The sequence below is a fragment of the Saccostrea cucullata genome, unplaced genomic scaffold (assembly GCF_032062105.1).
Source record: "Saccostrea cucullata isolate Sc308-1 unplaced genomic scaffold, CSIRO_AGI_Scuc_v1 ctg3397, whole genome shotgun sequence".
NCBI classification, from domain to species: domain Eukaryota; kingdom Metazoa; phylum Mollusca; class Bivalvia; order Ostreida; family Ostreidae; genus Saccostrea; species Saccostrea cuccullata.
This window is the reverse complement of record NW_026933164.1, coordinates 17,334-37,678: the sequence shown is the minus strand read 5'-3', so window position 1 is coordinate 37,678 and position 20,345 is coordinate 17,334. Positions and strand designations below refer to the sequence as shown.

At 32.9% G+C, this 20,345-nt stretch overlaps 1 protein-coding gene across 1 annotated transcript in view; it reads right to left on the bottom strand.

Annotated features, from left to right (window-relative positions):
• Nucleotides 1-20,114, bottom strand: part of LOC134237423 (uncharacterized) — a 30,574-nt gene extending 10,460 nt beyond the window's left edge. Inside the window, exons 1-6 of the mRNA XM_062719523.1 lie at nucleotides 20,051-20,114; nucleotides 7,905-8,375; nucleotides 7,355-7,594; nucleotides 6,226-6,711; nucleotides 5,412-5,666; nucleotides 1,133-1,372 (exon numbers count right to left, since the gene is read on the bottom strand). Of these exons, the coding sequence (XP_062575507.1) occupies nucleotides 1,133-1,372; nucleotides 5,412-5,666; nucleotides 6,226-6,711; nucleotides 7,355-7,594; nucleotides 7,905-8,375; nucleotides 20,051-20,114 (1,756 nt within the window). The remainder of the gene's footprint in view (nucleotides 1-1,132; nucleotides 1,373-5,411; nucleotides 5,667-6,225; nucleotides 6,712-7,354; nucleotides 7,595-7,904; nucleotides 8,376-20,050) is intronic.
• Between the last annotated feature and the right edge of the window lie 231 nt (nucleotides 20,115-20,345).

The window sequence follows — 20,345 nt, the reverse complement described above, 5'->3', positions numbered from 1 at the left end:
TACACTACCTGAGGATGTTTTTCCATAAGTTTCATTTTATCTGGCACAGTGGTTCTTGAGAATAAGATTTTTAAAATATGCCACTTAATGTTCATTTATTCCCAATTATCTCCCCTTGAATGAGGGCGTGACCCTTCATTTGAACAAACTTGAATCCCCTTTACCCAAGAATACTTTGTGGCAAGTTTGGTTGAAATTGGCCCAGCAGATCTTGAGAAGAAGTCGAAAATATGAGAAGTTTACAGACAGACGGACAGACAAACAGACAGAAGGACGCCGGACAAAATGTGATCAGAAAAGCTCACTTGAGCTTTCAGCTCAGGTGAGCTAAAAATGAAAAACTACTCGGGTGAAACTTGTTCATTTTACTCATTAAAACAAGAATCATCTTGTTATTTTCAAGTTTTTGAACTAAAGTTTGTATCATCCGTCTTTAAACATAAAATCTTTTTAATTACTACATATATTGATACAATAATCATCATACTTCTATTAAAATGTTTCCTACATAAAGTTCAGAAGGAAGAATAACTATCTTCTATAGTCCACGCTTAGCAAAACTATTCCCCGAGGTAAAGTTTTTGCTATCCACCTTCGGAAAATTGTCATGCAATTTTTGCCGCCGATTTTAATTTCCAGTAATAAATCTAATGACTGATGATGTCATATTGACTTCAGTAGCATTTTGACGTTATAAGGATTTAAACTCATTCTTACAGTATTATCTTACTCCAAAAATACAGTATTATCTTACTCCAAAATTTGAAGTATTAAATACAATTTTCAGAGTTTTGTATTTTTTTTTCTAGAAACTTGAGATGTCACCCTAAAAAATCGAGATGGTAAACATTCGATTGTTTAATCTTTAAACAATAAATATTACAGTAAAAATTAATTAACAAAAATTTTCAAAATCCCTAAGGCAGAAAAAAAGTAGACTCGGCCTCTTTAATATAAAAATAAAGATTATTATCATTTATAGAATAGTTGCTGATCCATTTTGTTGCCATGGTTTTTTTTAAGCCTTTTTAGATGCTCCTTTTAGATTCATATATTTACATATGAGACATCAAATTACAATTAAAACGGAGAAGGCAAGTTATAACCGAGGTTATAACATTTATTCACGTACCTCCATAGGTCCATCCAGAAAATACGCTTCCGTCTTGATCACATACTTTCTTATCCACCTTCTGGTCAAGACGTTTAGAGGCGTCCACCACCACAACATAGAAAGCTCTCCTGGTCAGGTAAATCTGGTGACAGGCGTAGTATGCACACTGTCCTCCAAAGTCAAAGAAAGTAAGCGCCTTAGCGGTAACATTTGTAGCAGAGTCTTCTCCATTTTTATCATCATTGTTTATTTGTCGCGCTAAAAATTGAAATCAGCTAGTCTAAAGAATGATCCTCAAATGACGCCAATGTAAGAGTAAAATTTTGACATGCTTCATAAAACTACAATTATGATCACTGGCATGCATGTATGCTATCAGATAATCAACATTAACAGCAGTCATTATTACCTTTACTAGATTATGATGATAATTAATAAAATGTCTAGTTTGTTGTTGAAAAAGTGATATAATTTAGGTGGTTATAAAAAAAAATTATCTGACATTTCCGACTGTCGTTTATATCCCTGGCTATACAATGATTTCTGATATTGACCTCCAATATACAATATAGGTCTCAATATATTATATTTTTAGAACAAATTTTACATCCTTTCTCAAAAAAAACTTTGCCGAGAAATGAAAATATCTACATCGTTTTTCGCCCGAAAATCGAATAATTTGACCAATATTTGAAATATTGTAAAACACTGACCCCAATTGTTTCTTTCATTAGTTTAAATTACTCGATTTTTGTGACGGATCTACACTAAAATTGTAAAATGTTTCATACAAGAAAATATTTTATTGCCTATTTGGAATTTTAGCCCCCCAAACAACTTCCTTTTTAGTGAAAAAGGTCACACATTAATTGACACTCATTAATTTTCAAAATTTGTTCAATGATAAAAAAATTCAATGAAACATAGAGAAATAACGGACAGTATTCAAGATCAAATTCAATTAAAAAATATAAAACAGGAGCAAAACAAACATGGACCTCCAAAACATCAGAGGTGGGATCAGGTGGAGGAGTAAGCATCCCATGCAGACCGGTCAAGTGTTCCATGTCATGATCGGGAAAAAACGGAAGAATCCGTCGTCAATTCAGTGTGTAAATAATAGAATAACAATAAGTATGAAAAACATTAGTCAGCATTTGACACAATGAAAAATTGTAGGTGCTGACAAGGTACTTGTACCGACCATAGAACTTACGAAATGATGAATTTAAACAAGACAGCTGAAATTCTTGTTTCATCAATTTGTTTGTCAATAATTTACCTCGTTTTAGTAATTGTTCATATTACGTAGAACATGCCCTTGCGTATCGAATTAACTGAGATAAATAAACTCCGTATGCAGGGAATGACGGTATATTGCTGCATAGGTAAGGAAAAATGACAATAGAGAAAGTTAAAGTCATCACATTTATCATAGATCTTGGTTGTTAAATTACTATGAACGTTTTTTGGAGTAAACAAGAGGCCCACGGGCCTTATAGGTCACCTAAGTATCATGTAACAACTTCAACAATTGAATTTGTTTCGTGTTTTAAAGCAGAGGCCATGAAAATCACAACTTTGATAGAGAAACCACTGCTTATCATAATTATAAACTTAGCATGCTTACTCCATTTACTTACTACCCAGAGGTAGATCAGAGAGAAAATGCACTTCCACTTTATAACCAGTTGTGCACCCCACCCCAAAGAAAGCATTGACCCTGGAGCCACATATTTCAAATTTTTAGAAATTTTATCATAGATTTTATTTCATCAAAAATGGTTGATTAATACCAGAGAGCAGATTTTAGAGCATTAATTCATTTTCAGACTTTGTACCCCCCCCCCCCCTCTGATACCCCTGACCCGGGGTCATGAAATTAACCATTCTGCTAGATGCACCTTTATTCCTCATGAATATATATACCTGGATTATTAGCAAATACCCTGGAGCATAAGAATTTTTTTTCAAAGAATTAATGCATTTTCACTGCATTATCAAAAGAGCCCCCCATCCCCACCCCTTACACCGAATGGCAAAGCCCCTGACACAGGGGCCAAGAAATAAACAAATTCAGTTGAAGCATTATAACTTTATACTAAATTAGTTTATTTAATATCCAGAAACAGAAAAGAAGTTTTCTATAGAGCCCTGCCTTAACACCAGAACCCATGACTCTGGGGCCATAAAATTCAGAAATTTGGAAAGACACTCTTACTTACCATAACATTAACTATGTACTTAGTTAGTTTATTTAATACTCGGGAGCAGAGAAGAAGATTTCAAAGAATCACTGCATTTTCACAATAAATTCAATAGAGTCCCGCCATAACATTAGAACTCCTGACCCTTGGGCCACAAAATTCAGAAATTTGGTAAAGTCACTTTTACTTATCATAACTATATACATGTACTTAGTTAGTTTATTTAATACCCAGGGGCAGAGAAGAAGATTTTGAAAAAATTAATGCATTTTCATTATATAATCAATAGAGCCCCGTCCTAACACCAGAATCCCTGACTCTGGGGCAATAAAATTCACAATTTTGGTAGAGGCACTATTGCTCATCATAACTATGTACTAACTTAGATTATTAATACCCAGGAGCAGAGACGACGATTTTAAAAAAAATAATGCATATTCACTATTTAATCAAAAGAGCCCCACCCTAGCCCAGAACCCCAGGTCCGGGGCCATAAATTGCACAATTTTGGTAGAGGGCTCAATGGTAATCATGCTAACGATTTGACTGCTTGATGTCCAGGAGTAAAGAAAAAGATTTATAAAGATAGCATTAATTTTAGTGGTTTTGGCCCCACCCCTCAGGCCCAAGGGGGGCAGGGACCATGACATTCATTTTTGGTCCGCTTTAATCATAAATGATTGATGCCAAATTTGGTGGAAATTGGTTGAGTGGTTGCAGAGAAGAAGCTGAAAATGTTCAAATCTTAACACACGGCGCACGACGACAGACGAAAACGGATAGCAATAGAGTTTACTCAGGTGACCTAAAAATCCTAATATAAAAACAAATGTGTCACACTTTGTGGTATCTTTTATCTCAAGCTTAGTAATGCTAGGATATATCGTATCGACATAAGAATGGAAATTACCATTGTTAATTGACAATATTTCGTCGATATATCTAAATTTCGAGTTATGGGCAACAACAGGTGTTTTCTTCTTTTCACTTTTAAGATTTTGCACAATTCTGCTTCATATGAATACATGTACAAGAATAGGTCTGCTAATAAGAAGGTTAATTTGTACCCAAACTATACAATGTAAAATAAAATTATATTTATTACCATGGATACATCTGCTAAAATATAATACTGTTTAAATTAATTAACCAAAGAGTTAAAGAAAATGAAGTTCGAATAGGTCAACTTAATTGTACGGTAGCTCAATAAGATGTACATTGACCCCTTATTTTCTCTCTGATTTTGAGTCGTAACTATCCAATACTGTGGTTTCATCAATATTCGTTGAGCACCAATTTTCGAGGATTTCGTTGTTGTGCAGATCCACGAATTCAAATGTTAATTGAAATACGAAATATGACATTCATTTGTATAAGCCATGCTTTTGTCCACGAAATTACGTTTCCTCGAAAACATCTGTTTTATAAAATCCACGAAAATTGATGCCAACGTAAATTGATGAAACCATGATAAATACCGTATCAGTAGAATTTTCATTGAGGATTTAATTTTGGCATTATTAGCGAGGCTGTTGAGATTGCTAAAATTGAATATCGCTAAAAATAAATTGCGTGTTATTTTTACTAGCTTATTGAGTGAATATTTTAAAATCAATAAAATTACTTTTCGCTAAAATAAAATACCAGTTTTGAAGGAGAAATCGATAAATTTGCGTCTCGCTAAAATTTCCACTTATACAGTACATCTCAAAAATCTTAATATAACAAATTTCACGACAACTTAAATAAAATTCATGGAATTTAATGCATAAGCCTTAATTTATTTATATGTCATATGATAAATTTCACCTGTTTAATTCATTTCTTTTTCTTATTCTTTTTAACACCCCATTAATACGTATACGTACTGCTTGTCATTTATCAAACTTACATTGGCTTTCATTTTAAAAACTTGCATTTATTCGGAATTATCAAGAAATCAACAACGTGGTCTTTAAAGTTTTCATCATTGAGAAGAAATTTTGTAATGTACTAAGTTGTAACCATGAACCAAACTTAAATAAACATTCTTAAGCTACTTATATATGCAGTCATGAAAAAAAGTAGCTAAGTGCTTTTTATAACGTTACCTTTTAATGATCTTGTTTTATCACAAATATCAAATATTTCCTCATGCACCTCCAATCCCTCAGTAGATTTTATTTTCTTTATCTCCTTTTCACTACAACCGAGCAGACGTTTAAGTAGCGTGGTTTTCCCCGCCCCAGCACATCCTACAATCATCCCCCGGGCGTGATGGACTGTCTGTGTTCCTCTCTTAGCGCACTCCACATACCGTTTTCTGGCCTCCTGGTCCCATTTTAGTATTTCTTCTGGGACTCCTACTGTATTTTTAAAAAGTCAGCAAGGTATAACATAAAGATTCATATCTGAACACAAATTATATTTTTTCTTTTCAGTTTCGACTTAAAACTCTGGCATTAATATGCTTCAAGTCTCCGAAATATGTACTATAGTTTTATATTTTATTTGTGTTTAAATGCTTCAAGAAATTGCAATTTTTACTTGCTGATTCATCGGCTTTATTTTCAGCTAGGACATCTATTTTTATTACATGTATGTAAAAGAACACCGTTTGTGTTTTAGAAAAGAAACATAGTGACTTTTTTCAAGTGTTACAGGGTATTTCAGCTAAATAGTCCCCTCATGTGATAAGTATCTCCAAATATCAAGCATATTATATTATGTAAATGATCATATGTACGCTTTAATACAATTACATTTGAACAATTAAAAACTACATGTAATTTCGCAAAAATAATGATAAAGTTCTGCAAGAATGTACACAAAATACAGGAATGCAACATCACAGCATGTCATATTAAAAAGAATTGTGATGATATTGTTAAGATTTGATAAACACAGAGGTAAAAATGTTCTTACAACGTTTACTGATTTTGTCATGAATCCTCCCGTCAGACGTGGTACAGTGTGAGATGATGTCCAGCTGTAGTTTGTCTATAAGGAGGTCGTACATCTTCTCCGGTATGTCCGGTACATACAGACATCTCTCTCCCTCACTCCTCTTATAATACCAGGACCGGCAGTATTCTGATATAACGTCATGTGACGCCGAGGTCAGGAAAAAATCCAAATCTCTGTCCTCCACCAGACACTCCGTAACGAAGGCGTACATGACGTCATGTCTGATGTCGTCTGATTTAAACGTTATCACACCATTATGTGTTTCTGTGATTTCATCTGGAAGATCTCTCAAGTCTTTTTCAGTAATATTAGAGAAATATCTTTCTCTGATTTTGCCTTTTAGGATCCTGTGTGATTGTTTTTTGAAATTCAGCTGATATTTTTCAGTTAGCAGTAAGCAGTACAATAGACACCTGACTTCTGGTGAATAAGTATGATGTTTATCTTAAACGAAAAAAGACATGAACAAATAAATAAATCACCATACAAATAGGCAGAAATATTATTTTTAAAAAATGAGAAAAAATATGAAAAATATATAATTAACGTAAATAAATGAAAGATAAACATTCAAACAATTTTCGCTACATCTAATCATTTTGTACATTATATACAGTTTCATTAAATATAGAGGTATCAGAAAAGGACCCCTTTCTCAATTGCTACTTTAGTCAACGATGAGTTACTCCGATCAATAAAAGGGACGAGGAGACGACTTATTACGTATTTTTGCGGCCCGTTGTACAAAAGGTCATAAGTCGTAGATTTGGTTATACCACCGAATTTACGGCATAGAACTGTTTTACAAAGATTTGAGACTTGCAAGTTGCGACAAAATTCGGCCGTAAGTCTATGACCACCCGGAGGCTGCCACACGTCCTATGTTTCGTCTCAAAGTTTTTTCTGTAAGTCGTTAAACAACATTACAATAGTAAGTAAAAATATTCATCATGACTGAAGTACATGTATACGAAAATATTAAACAGTTCAATACTAATACAATTAGATTCCAATTATTAATTCTCTAACAATTTCAAGCGACAGAGATGACACTTATTTTTTTCTGGAAAGCTAACATCCCTCTTACTTTGTTTTCTGTAAGCTTTGTTGTCGATGATGTAAAGGTCCCAGTGTGGATGTAGACCTATACAAGATCTCACGATGTCAGGTCTCGCTTCACGGTCGTATCTCCAGAGCCACATCACGTAATTTACACCGTCCGGTGATCGTCCCCTGTAGTCTTCAACTTTCCCTTCTTGTCTCAGATCTTTTAAAAATTCTTTTCGTTTATATTTGTTGCTCTTTAACATATTTGCTGGGATTTTCACTGCAGAAAAAGAAAATTGTCTAAAAAACATTTAGAGTTAACACTCTTATGCAAGTACAAATACAAGTAAATTTATCGATTAATTAAAGGTGTGTGTTAAGTTATTCGATTAATTATATTTTTCAGTTTTAATTTCTACAATTATTTTCATTAAAGTTTATGACATAAATGAAGGATAATATGAATAAATACCAAAAATATACTGAATTATAATAGCTTCGATTCACTCTTCAAAAAATAAAACAAAAATAATCACTAATACATTCTGAAAGGAGACATAAATAAATCACATTTCTGTACTCTGACTTACATATCTGGTGTATCTCAGCATATATATCCGTGTCCACCATGGTGACGTGAGTCAGTATGTTCATCTGTAGACGGCGAATCAGTAAGGAATCATCAGAGTTTGTTCTACTAATGACAGACTTCTCTCCAGGTTTTCTGTTGTATCTGTATGATCGCAGGTACACACTGGCTATGTTATAACTACTGTAATGGAATGGTATACGACTGTCAATTGATGCTATCCTATACATTGTCTCATCCTTTGTGTCCTTTGTGATCTTATCCTGACCTCCCCAAAGGTAATCACGTGACTTCAATCTATCCAGAGTTTCCTGTGCTTCCTCATGTGTGACAGATTTATAGTGCACTCTCCGTGGTAACTTATTAATCAAGTCCAGCCATTCTGTGTCAGAGAAGTCAGGAGGACCGGAGTCAGAACACAGAAAACAGAATAACACGGACACCTCATCATCAGTCAGTGTGGAGAACTGATCTGAAAATAAAAATTAAAAATACATCTGTAACTACCCACAAAAACATTTATACAGCATGAAAGAAAGCCATAGATATTAGGACTAAACCTGAATTAAAACATTGTACTTCGTATTATGTGCATAAGTATATGCGCACTCACTTATAATTTTCCCCTTCTTAGGATAACATTTTGCTTGACTTATAATTGCAAGTTTCAACAGTATAGAAATAAGCAGGAAAAGAATGCTAGAATGTTGCCAATTTCACGCGCCTGAATATTAAGCTCGTTACGCTACATTTTTGTATTAACGAAATAATAGAGTCAGATTATCACTGACTTATGTACATGTAACGTGGTTATATTTAATTCCTTGGAATACGGTTAATAAAATATCATCTCTAATTTTTAGTATCAAACAAGAGGCTAAAATTCTTTTTTCAAGGTCGAGTAGGGCGGTATCGTTTTCTTAGATCCACCATATTTTTGTGTTTGTTTTCAACATATTTTATTTACAATATTATCAAAGTGATTGGACACAAGTTCCTGAAAACTTAGATAGGGTACTGATCGGAGTTTTATCATTTAAGGCTTTTTTATTCATGAATTTAAGATGACAGCAACAGTAAATCCCATCTAGACTAGGTTTGATCTTGTGCCTCTATACATTTTTTTATAATCTATAACATTTATCATTAATGCCTACATTATATTAATTGGCACGAATTAAGAGTAACAATGTGTAAGTAGGTAGGGGAGGGGGTTGTATGTATAGATAATTGAATAAATACAGACCAGAAAGCTTTGTCGTCCATATGTGGTAATCACTCAAGTTAATATTCTGCAATTGCTCTACAATAAAAGTAAAAAAAATAGAATACTTTGAATAAAACATTTAATAATATACAGTTAATTAGTTCTATGACACTTTGTGAATTTTCTAAAATATGTGCCCCTGTAATAAATAATATCATTATGCCGGTTCATAATTAAAAAAAATTCTCTCATGGTAATATTGTCTATCCAGAAATAATTGTCCTGACTCCTGGGTGCTAAATCTAACCTTGCCGTAAATACAATGTATACTCTGTCATAAAGCTTAGAGGTACCAAAGAATACACCAAGGAGTGAGAGGGTCAGTGCATAACACGTGGAGGCAGATTTTCACAAACGTCATTTTGGGAATCTCAATATCAATTATAAAAATCCGTATAATTTTTGCCGTTGTTATATTTTGAAATAAAAGAAAAACATTTTAATTGGATTCTTAAAATGAAGATAAATAATAATAATAATGAGCTAAGACTGTGTTAGAAGATTTGTTTAGACGGAAAGCTTCTTCTTTTACAGACGTTTTTTTCAAAGAGTTTTTTTTTTTGCAGACTTTAGATTGGCTAAAATTAATTCCATTTTAAACGTCATACAAAAACATCAAAACATACGTTGGAGGGAGAAAATAATGAGCAAACAAAAATTTAATTAAATGAGTATTTACAAATGCTGATTGTTATATAAAATGTAATTTTAGTTGTTAAAAGTAAAAGCAGACTTGAGTACAAACTAAAAAAATACCGCCTTTGAAAGATTCGTTTCAACCGGTTTTTTCCAGAACACATTTAACGTAGAATTAACTTTGGGTAGTCTTATATATCATTCTTTAGATTTTAAAAAAGTAACTCTTATTTCAGGAACTCATTCCTTTAACCATAAAACACAAGTTATATAATTTTGTACCCGTCCGCCTTGACAAAAACAGCCATTAATAAGACGCGTTTGTAAAACAGTAATGCCCAATAAGGCAGCTTATGGCAACTATGGATGCAAGTCAAACTACAAGGTTAAGGTTAAAAGGTCAAAATTGTTAGTATCCCAAAAAAGTCTTTTCAATAGAAACAAACATGTGAATATCAAAGTCGTGGTACTACCTGTTCAAAAGTTATAGCCATGGTTTAGGTTTTAAAAAGAGGGTCAAACACAAGGTGAACGTCAAAAGGACAAAAATGTTTATACCCTATGAAATGCTTTCTCACAATACACTTGTGAAGTATGAAATCCCTAGCACCAACTGTTGAAAAGTTTTGCTTACTATCATATTACTATCATTTTCATTGAAAAAGTCTAAAAAGTCTAAATAATGATCTATAAACAAGGTAATAGCAAGCAAATTCAAAGATTGTGGTCTTCCGCTGTCGTTGTCCTTGTAGCTGAGATGTCATTTTTATGGCTTATTGTGTCAAATATGAACGCCCGAACATATGAGGCTGACCTCTCACGGTAGCTCAGTCAAAAGAGCGCTCGCTTCGTGATCGGGAGGTCGTGAGTTCGAATCTCGACCGCCACTGACCTAAGTCGATAAAAAATTGTTAGCAACTGTTCCTTATGCGCTCGGCATTTTGAAGTGAAAGTTGCGGGTCCTTCGGATGAGACCTTAAAAACCGAGTCCCCGTGTCAGCGGCAGGCGCTGGCACGAAAAAGATTCCTCACTGCTCATTGGCCCTGAGTGCCGAGTAAAGGTCAAAATTTAAAGCCCTTCACAGGCATACGTTGACGTCTCCATATGAGTGAAAAATTCTCGAGAGGGACGTTAAACAATATACAATCAATCAATCATATGAGGCTGAAAATTTATCAATGGAGATATTTTTTTTTAAATAAGGTCAATCGTGAAGTTCAAGGTGAAGGCCCTGGGTAAAAAAAATCATAGCATGCTCGGAAATATCTTGTTACAGGTAGGTAATGCACATGTCAAATATGAAAGTCAACATGAGAAATCATAGTATATTTAAAAATGTTTTGTCATATGTAATACAATGTAATACAGATGTTTATATCAAAGCCTATCTTTCTTACTCAAACCTTATGATCTATTCAAAGTAATGTTGAAAAGTAGGTCAAACTTCAAGGTCAAGGTCCTTGGGTGTATATAGAAAGGTCTTGTCAGAGGTAATATACATGTGTTTAATATGAAAACCCTATCTCTTCTCATTCAAAAGAAATTACCGAGGTTAAATTTTTTGAAAGTAGTACAAACTTCAAGGTCAAGGCAATGAGGTAAAAAAATCGTAGTGCTTTCAGAAAGGTCTTCTCTCAGGTACATGTACAAACATGTTTAACCCCCTTTCCCCGCAGTCAAGCGTTTTAACGCATACACCATTTCCTTTTTCTAACGCAGAATCACGCATATACCGTTTCCCCGCAATCACGCATTTTCACGCACTTTAAAAATTTCAATTATTTTTTAATTTAATGCCAATTTCCTTTTATTTTATACTTGTAAAAATCTCATAAAATAAGAAAAGTTAATTTTGAATTAACATGATAATATTTTCGCTAAACTTTAGAGAAACATGTACCACGCTACAAGGTTCTTGCGGGGAAATCGTAAATTTCTATTTCTATGACGTGAACATTAAGTATGTGTTGCAAAACAGTTCAGTAAGTTGTAAAGAGTTAAAGCAATATGAGCTGCAACTCTGATGTCCAAAAATTTAATTGCAATATTAATATTATGATGATTTATATCAATGACAAAAATAAAGAACATTTTTGCAATGAAAGAACAATTATAATCTCAGATTGAAGCAAAAATTCTCTTCTAATTAAAAAATATTACCAAAGTTAAAGTTTTTTGTAACGGATGGACAGACTGACAGACGGACAGACGGACAGACGAATGAGTTGTAATGTCCCCGCGCTTTCTCGAATCAGGGGGCAATAATATTCTAGAAACAATTTAATGATAAAATGACTGCTCCCTCAACTATAGATCAAACCTAGATTTATCCGAGTTGTCTTTAAAATATTTTAATTTGCAGAAGGCTTGATTGTCAAGTAAGATATTATAAAATCTGAATTTAAGTTTATTTTGGTACATTTAAAAATTCCGAAATCGATTAAAGCACCAGAAACAGAAAAAACATACCTTTTTTAGCCGGTGTCTTATATTGAACATTAACAGAACATATACATGTCGTAGATTTTACAAAAATATTAAAGACTAAAGTAAATTAATTTCAATTATTTACAGTCATTTATTCCGTTAATACTTGAAATTATTGGACCTTTTGACTCTAAAGTATGCTAGTGATTATTTTTTTTTCTTAATGTGTATATAAAGCATATCACGTTAGGGCCCTTTATCCACATTTATTTTTCCCATAAATAAAGGTGGAATGATTTAATAAAGACGTTAACGGTAATCAAACAATTAAGCTCTATGATGAACGTGATGACTTTAACTTTTCAATTGTCAACATACTTTTGCAGCGATATACAAAATACTTAAATTAACAATCACATTGCACCTTCATCACCTGCATACGGCGTTTTATATCTCAATTGGTTTGATAGGCAAGGGCATGCTCTACGTATTTCTAATGTGAGGTATATTATTGACAAACATGTTGATGAAACAGAAATATCAGCAGTCTCGTTTAAAGTCATCCTTTCGTAAGTTCTTTTGTCGAAACAATTTTTTGTCAGCAATTTATCATTGAGTCAAATGCTGACTGACGTTTTTCATAATTATTGTTAGTCTATTATTTATACCTGCGTTTACGACGGATTTTTTAAAGTTATTTCCCAATTATAAAAAAAAGAGCACACGGCGGATGTGACCGGTCAGCAGGGGATGGTCACCCCTCCATGGCACCTGATCCCACCTCCGATGTTTTGGAAGTCTGTGTTTACTTTGCTCCTATTTTGCATTGTTTTATGGACTTTGATATTGAATAATATCTGATATATCATATCCTCTTATATAACACACTTTGTTTTTTAACAAAAATTCAAAACATAAAGTGAGGGGTAAATATTCTTCTTTAGGCTTTAGAGTACATTTAATATGACTGTTCTGTAATGAAATTTGTCTCCAAAATCAAAAATAACATCTTCGACGTTTTCCTCTCAATCTTCATCTGAATAAACCATGGGACAACATAAACTTTTAATTTATTAAAAAAGACTCATTATGATTAAATTTTGACTAAGAACAAAGTTTTAAATTGTTTCGCATAGTATTTTTGTTCCTTTCTGCACTTACAAAATGTGTTTTTACTGCCATTAAAATGTAACAAGGAAATAAAGAATTATTTTCAAGTCTTTAACTTTTGCTGAACTTAGCAGACTGATAAAAATTATCTTATATACCTATTCAGAAAAAGTGAACCTATGATGCCTATGTTTAGATATTATGAAAAATATTAATTTAACGCTTAGAGTGGCTCAATGTTTTCCTATCTTTCAGAATATACTAAGTATATATCTCACAATATAATGAAAAAATTGTACAAAATAGCTTAAAAGTTATTTTAGAACCAGCATAAAACATTTCACTCTAAAAAAAAAAGCTCAGTGTGCAACCAGCATGGAATAAAAGATATCTAAACTTAACATTACTGAATATCTTTCATGGGAAAATATCATTTTCCTCTAAAGCACAATCTGGCTTAATAAGGATATGGAAATAAAGAACAGTATTTAATCTCAGAGACCATTTAACAATACAAAAAAGGAGCAGAGCAAACACGGACCTCTGGAACACCAGAGGTGGGATCAGGTGCCATGGAGGAGTGAGCATCCCCTGCTGACGGGTCACACACGCCGTGTGCTCCCTGTCATGATCAGGCAATAACGGAAAAATCTGACGTCAATTCAGTGTATAAATAATAGACTTACAATAAGTATGAAAAACGTCAGTCAGAATTTGACTCAATAATAAATTGTATTTGCTGACAAGGTCATTGTATCGACCATAGAACTTACGAAATGATGAATTTAAACGAGACTGATGATATTCTTGTTTCGTCAACTTGCTTGTCAATAATTTACCTCTTTTAAAATTTTTCAAACGTAGAGCATGCTCTTGGGTATCGAATCAACTGAGATATAAAGCGTGTTCTGAAAGTGTGTTCCATATTTTTCTTTTATTTTCGAAAAGAAACATGATGAGAAGATATTTACAGTTTGTTATACTTTAACAAATATGTTTAGTCAATTCTTGCTACTGATAAGGTCTTAGCGGTCTTTTGTTGAATAATAAGAGGAGGGAAGGTATTAAAACAGATTATGTTTGTTCAGAAAAAATAGGGATGATGCATATTTGTGATATACATTCAGCACACAGGTCAAAACATCCTTTCAAAAACTATCCAAAAAACATCAAACCTGTAAAAATTTTTAAAAAATGGCAAACCTGTTCTTTTGAAAAGTGATGTTTTATCATTCTTATACCTACACTCATTAGTTTGTCTGATGCAAGATAAGCTACGAAGAAACAAATGTAAATTATCCTTTATTTTCACTTAAAATGACAAGCATTTCTATAATTCAGGTGCTTTAAAGATGTTTTATATATTTTCATATGGAAGAAAAATCCTAAAATTTCCTGCTAGAAATGAATCGCTATAAATCTAAAGCACACTTTAAAATCCATCGCTTTAGTAGAGCACTACTTTGAAATTTTTGAATATATTTCATCATGGAACGAACTTTCTTAAGGTTTCGTCAAAGGTCAACATGAATAAAAATTATTTTTACAATAGCTCCAAAGCTTTGTGTGGTATAAAGTCAAAACGTTTACAGTTTATAAATATATCATTGATTAACAGATAGAAGGTATCGCTTGATAACATATATTTTTAAAAGATATTTTTTAAGAAAAATTGTATCAGAAAATGTGCATATTTAAAGAAAAATGCACCTGCTTAGTTATATCTTTTTTGTGAAAACCATCATTGCAGAAATAATATATGGTTATCATTGAAGGGCAAGTTGGACGTGAATGGTCTCTGAAAAGATGTTATTGAAAGCATGACATGTATGAAGACAAGACCCCTATTAAATACGCCATTTGAAATGTACTTTCACTTTCAAGTCTTAACATTTGGACAAAATAAACAGGGAAAACAACTTTCCAGAGGCTATCCAAATCCAACTTGCCCTTCATTGATAAACATATCTTGTTTCTGCATTAATGGTTTTCATTAAAAGCGCGGAATTAATTAGGTGTATTTTTTGAAAATATATGCATTTTTAAGAATTTTTCTCGATCAAAATTTTTTCCAAGTATTTTATTTATCAAGTGATACTTTCTATCTATTAATCAGTAACATATTTATAACCTGTAAAAGTTTTAATTTATACCCCACATAGTTTTGGGGTTATTGTAAAAATAGATTTTTGGACATGTTGACCTTTGACGAAACCTTAACACCCCTTATATACTCCGTATGCAGGTGATGAAGGTATATTGCTGCATAAGTAAGGGAAGTTGATAGAAAAGTTAAAGTCATCCCATTTATCATATAGCTTGGTTGTTAGATTACCATATCCTATTTGTATCAAATTTAATCGCGTTTTTGTTTTCATTGGATATATATACTGACACCTAAAAGAAACGCAACGCCATTCTTAAGGGGGGAATAATTATGTAAAGTAAAGATTTTTGTATCTTAAAATTAAGAATATCTTCAATTTGGTAAACATCGGTAATTTAACGGTTGAACGATTTCCATACCATAACCTGAAATCAAGTTCGAGTCTGCTTAACAAAAATTAAAAATTGCATGTTTAACAAAATATTTGGCAATATTATGGAGATTTAAGTGTTTTTTACTGTTCATCATAAGTAATGCAACAATATTTAAAAAAAAACAAGCTAATTCAGAGAATTCGTGTCCCCCGCTTAGGGAAAAAGTCGGCTCCCCCTGACTGAATTTGTAGAATTATAAAATGTATACATGTATAGTTTGTATACTGAAGCAAAAAAAAAAAAATACATGTATTTCAATATGCATATAAAGATTTGATTGCTTATTTTTAATTATGTGTATAGAAGATTTTTTATATGGAATTTTTATCACACTGTAATGATGATTTTTTAACCTCATAAATTTTTCATTTCACATGCTGAATACTATCATTTAGTAAAAAAAAAGTATATAAAAAAAAGAAAGGTTCGACCGAGATTCGATCCCGGGACCTCTCACATTTGAAGCGAGAGACATAACCACTAGACCACGGAATCGCTTTACGCGGTATGAAGTATATGCAGAAGTGAAGTCACATACATGTATATATTCATGTTTTCATGTTCGGTATTCTCAAAAGTTTACACAATCCATGGTGTGTGATTTATTTAGCCTTTATTAAACCTAGGGAGTTTTGATATAAATTTACATTGCATAAGCTCAAAATCTTGAAATATCGCCCGGAAATAATAGTTTTACACACAGACAGAATATATAAATTTACGACCTGGAACTTTGACCTTTTGACCTCAAAATCAATAGGGGTCTTTATTAGGCCACAGGGAGTTGCTATATAAAATTTCATTACAATAGCTCAAATGGTTCTAGAGATATCGTGTGGAAACGAAAGTGTTTAAACAGAGAGAATTTGCTTATTTTTGACCTTGACCTTTGACCTTTTGACCTCAAAATCAATAGGGGTCTTCTGTAGTCCATAGGGAGTTGCTATGCTAAATTTCATTGCAAAAGCTCAAAGGATTCTCGAGATATCGTGTGGAAACGAAAGCGTTACAGACAGACAGAAAGACGGACGGACGGACAGACGGACGGACGGACAAACCCAAATTAATATCCCCCACTTTTCAAGCGGGGGACAATAAACTCTCCTTTCGTTTCTCGTAACGATGCTAAGGCTACTTGAAAATGGCTTATGTACACATTTCCATATTTCAATGTAAAGGTAATGGAGAGATGCTGATGAGAAATTTCACTAGATTACGCCTCAACAGGGTCTTACGTATCATATGCATTAGGGACAGTCCTTGTACCTGAAGTCCAAGGGTGGCTACACTGCTCTAAGTTAGAGAAAATTCGACCTAATCATCTGGAAAAATGGCATTTAAAAATGCCAAAAAATTATTCCTTCGCTCAGATATCGGTATTAATAAACCTATTGTATCGTGGAAATTCAGCTGCAATTGTTGTTTAGGACAGTCTTGCATGATTTTCTTGAATGTCTGGGAGGGGTGTTTTAACCGTCATATTTTAAAGTAAACAGATAAACATTAAACATTTTTATCAAATCTCTGATGTTCTGAAAAGTGAGTTTAGCCTTACTTTATTCACTTTTGAAAATCATAAGAAAAAGATCAAACATTTGTAGATTACTGCTTGTTGCATTTCTTTTGCGTGTCAGTATATAATGAAAGGAAAAAAGAAACGCAAGAGGACATTGTTTAAAATTGACTATGTGGCTGCAAATTATAAAAATTGTTCAGAAGTGCACTTTGGTTAATTTACACAAAAATCGTTGTTCAAAACGACTAAACCATATGAAATGAATGGCGGCACGTGGGGAAAGTAATAAAAGGCCAAAAACTTGTGCATCTTGATGATGGAGAATTTTATAAACACAATTTGAAGTGCAACACGATGCATTAGAATTATAGAAATTGTTTTTGAATTCAGTATAAATTTCTTTTAACCTTTGTGGATACTTCGTGGATGTTAAGGAAGCATACGAGCCATTTCTCGGGAAACTTAACCTTTTTAAAGAAAATTAAGTTTGATAAATTACCATATTAACTATTGCATACAGAAAAAAGATTGTATAATGCAAATACGTGCTCCACCACCACATAACTTCTTTTAATAGCGAAATTTTCCTTAATAAAAAGACTAACAGAACAACAATACCCCGGAGTTTTTACAATTTCTTTGAGTAAATAACATAGTTGTAAAACATCTAGTATTCCTAAAAAGTGCAGCTAGAATCCCACTGTTCTGTTAGTAAAATAATTATTCCACATATTTGCACGAAACCTTATCCTGTGTTTTGAAATGTATACATTTGAATCGAGATTTTTCGTAAAACCATGCTTAATTCGGGATTCTAGCAACACTTTCCAAGTTTGTGAGAAGGCAAACTTTCCAACCGTAAAAATCTTATGTTTTGAAAAATCCAGGTTATTGTTGTTCTGTTGCATTATGTTTGCCACGAAAGGCCGACCGGGATACGTATATAGCTGACTGCCTTCGAAAGAGAAAATAATCGATGAAAATATATTTGCATACCTGTTTATTTAACTGTACTCCATTTGAATTTCACATGATATTCACGATAATTGCATTTAAACTCAAAATGTTACGTATCTTCGTACATGCCGTCCTAGCAAAATTCTCTTTACATGACATGATCAATTCCCAAGTTACTTGATGTACACATATGACACCATCGGTGGTAGATTTTAATCAAAATGACAGATAAAGCTTAACAAAAAAAATATTAATTTGTGTTAATGTTTAAACGTTTCTACTCATTTTTTTAGAGCTAAATTACATCTCTAAATACCAATAATACGAAATCTTTTGTTCCAAAAATGACGTCATCTCGCCTACTATGACGTCATAATGTCGCACTGATTTAGTCAAGGTAGAATATTTTGTATGCTTCCTTATTCCCACTTTAAACATTCACGCGTACCAAACCAGCTGGATTCTGTAAATTCTGTCCTAAATCGAAAATTGTGTGTCATTGGATTGTGGATTTGTTGGCTTTAGAATTTATATTTACGCTCATTTTTTAGACTACCGTCGAAAGGGTTGAATAATTATCCTATAAGAAAGATAAATGCGCTGATGAACTCAATGCACAGGAGAATAAAGGCTGTAACTGATCTGCACGGGAGATGATGAGAATTTTCTGGGGTATCGACATATCAATTTCAATAACTCATGAATTCACAGTCAAAGTCACACAAAATTTTGGTAATTTGTTGATTAAAGATGAATTAAGATGTTTGATAATAAATCTGGGAAAACATATCTAAAAAGATAGTTTTAATTTAATTCAAATGTTTACTATTTCTTTTTTTCAGTTTAGTTTGATTTGCCTTGCAGAATCCAGAAGTGAATTTATTTGTGCTTTCTGTATTAATATCTCTTCACTTAGGGCAGTTATGTTAGTTTAAGAGTTGTTGTAAACTGTGCTTTATAAATAATAATTAATTTCAGTACAACATGTATTGGTAACAATGCTCTGTTAAAACTAATGTCAAAATAACTGTATCTCACTTCTATTCTCAATGACCGTGTAGTGTAGGGCAGCGCCGCGAGAATTCTATCCGCATCGAAAGCAAGTTTTATGACTTGCCTAGATAGCCGAGTGGTCTAGCGTGCTGTTCCTGCACTGATAGGAGACAGATTCCGTAGGTCGATAGTTCATCCCCGGGCTGGGGCGGAAGTGGGTATCCATGTAAAAGTGAATTTCTTTGTGCTTTCTATATTAATATCTCTTCACTTAGGGCAGTTATGTTAGTAGTTATGTTAGTTTAAGAGTTGTTGTAAATTGTGCTTTATATATATATATATATATATATATATATATATATATATATATATATATATATATATATATATATATATATATATATATATATATATATATATATATATGTCAACGAGTACCCGGTTAACCGGGTACTCGATCGAACGTCCGAGTATCGAATACTAAAATCGGTACTCGGTTACTCGGATGTATAATTTTGAATATTTCTAAGCTTATTTATTAATGCATTAAACAATCTGTTTTAAAACGTAAAATGCTCATTGCACCTGTACATACAGTAATTAGGATTTACTACGACTCTAAATGACCGTTATTGCCTGTGGCAGTGTTTATACAGTAATTATCGTGACCAAGCATCTGGGGTAACTGACTTTTCTCACCTTCGGCTGGCTTCTTCCTTAATTTTTGTTTGGCTTTAATTATTTGTTTTCGTTTAAGATCCATTATGTTTAATAATTTTGTCAATTCTCCGAGAAACCGTCAGTTCTCGGGAAAAGAGCGGATGATATTACACGTCGTGCGATTGTTGATATGGTTGTGTTTGATTATATGCCAATACAACTGGTTGAAGGCAAAGGCTTGAAAAAAAACGTATGCCATCGTTGCACCAAACTACAAAATACCGTCCCGTAATATCATAAAATCTAGGATCGAAAAAGAGTACGAAAATCGTAA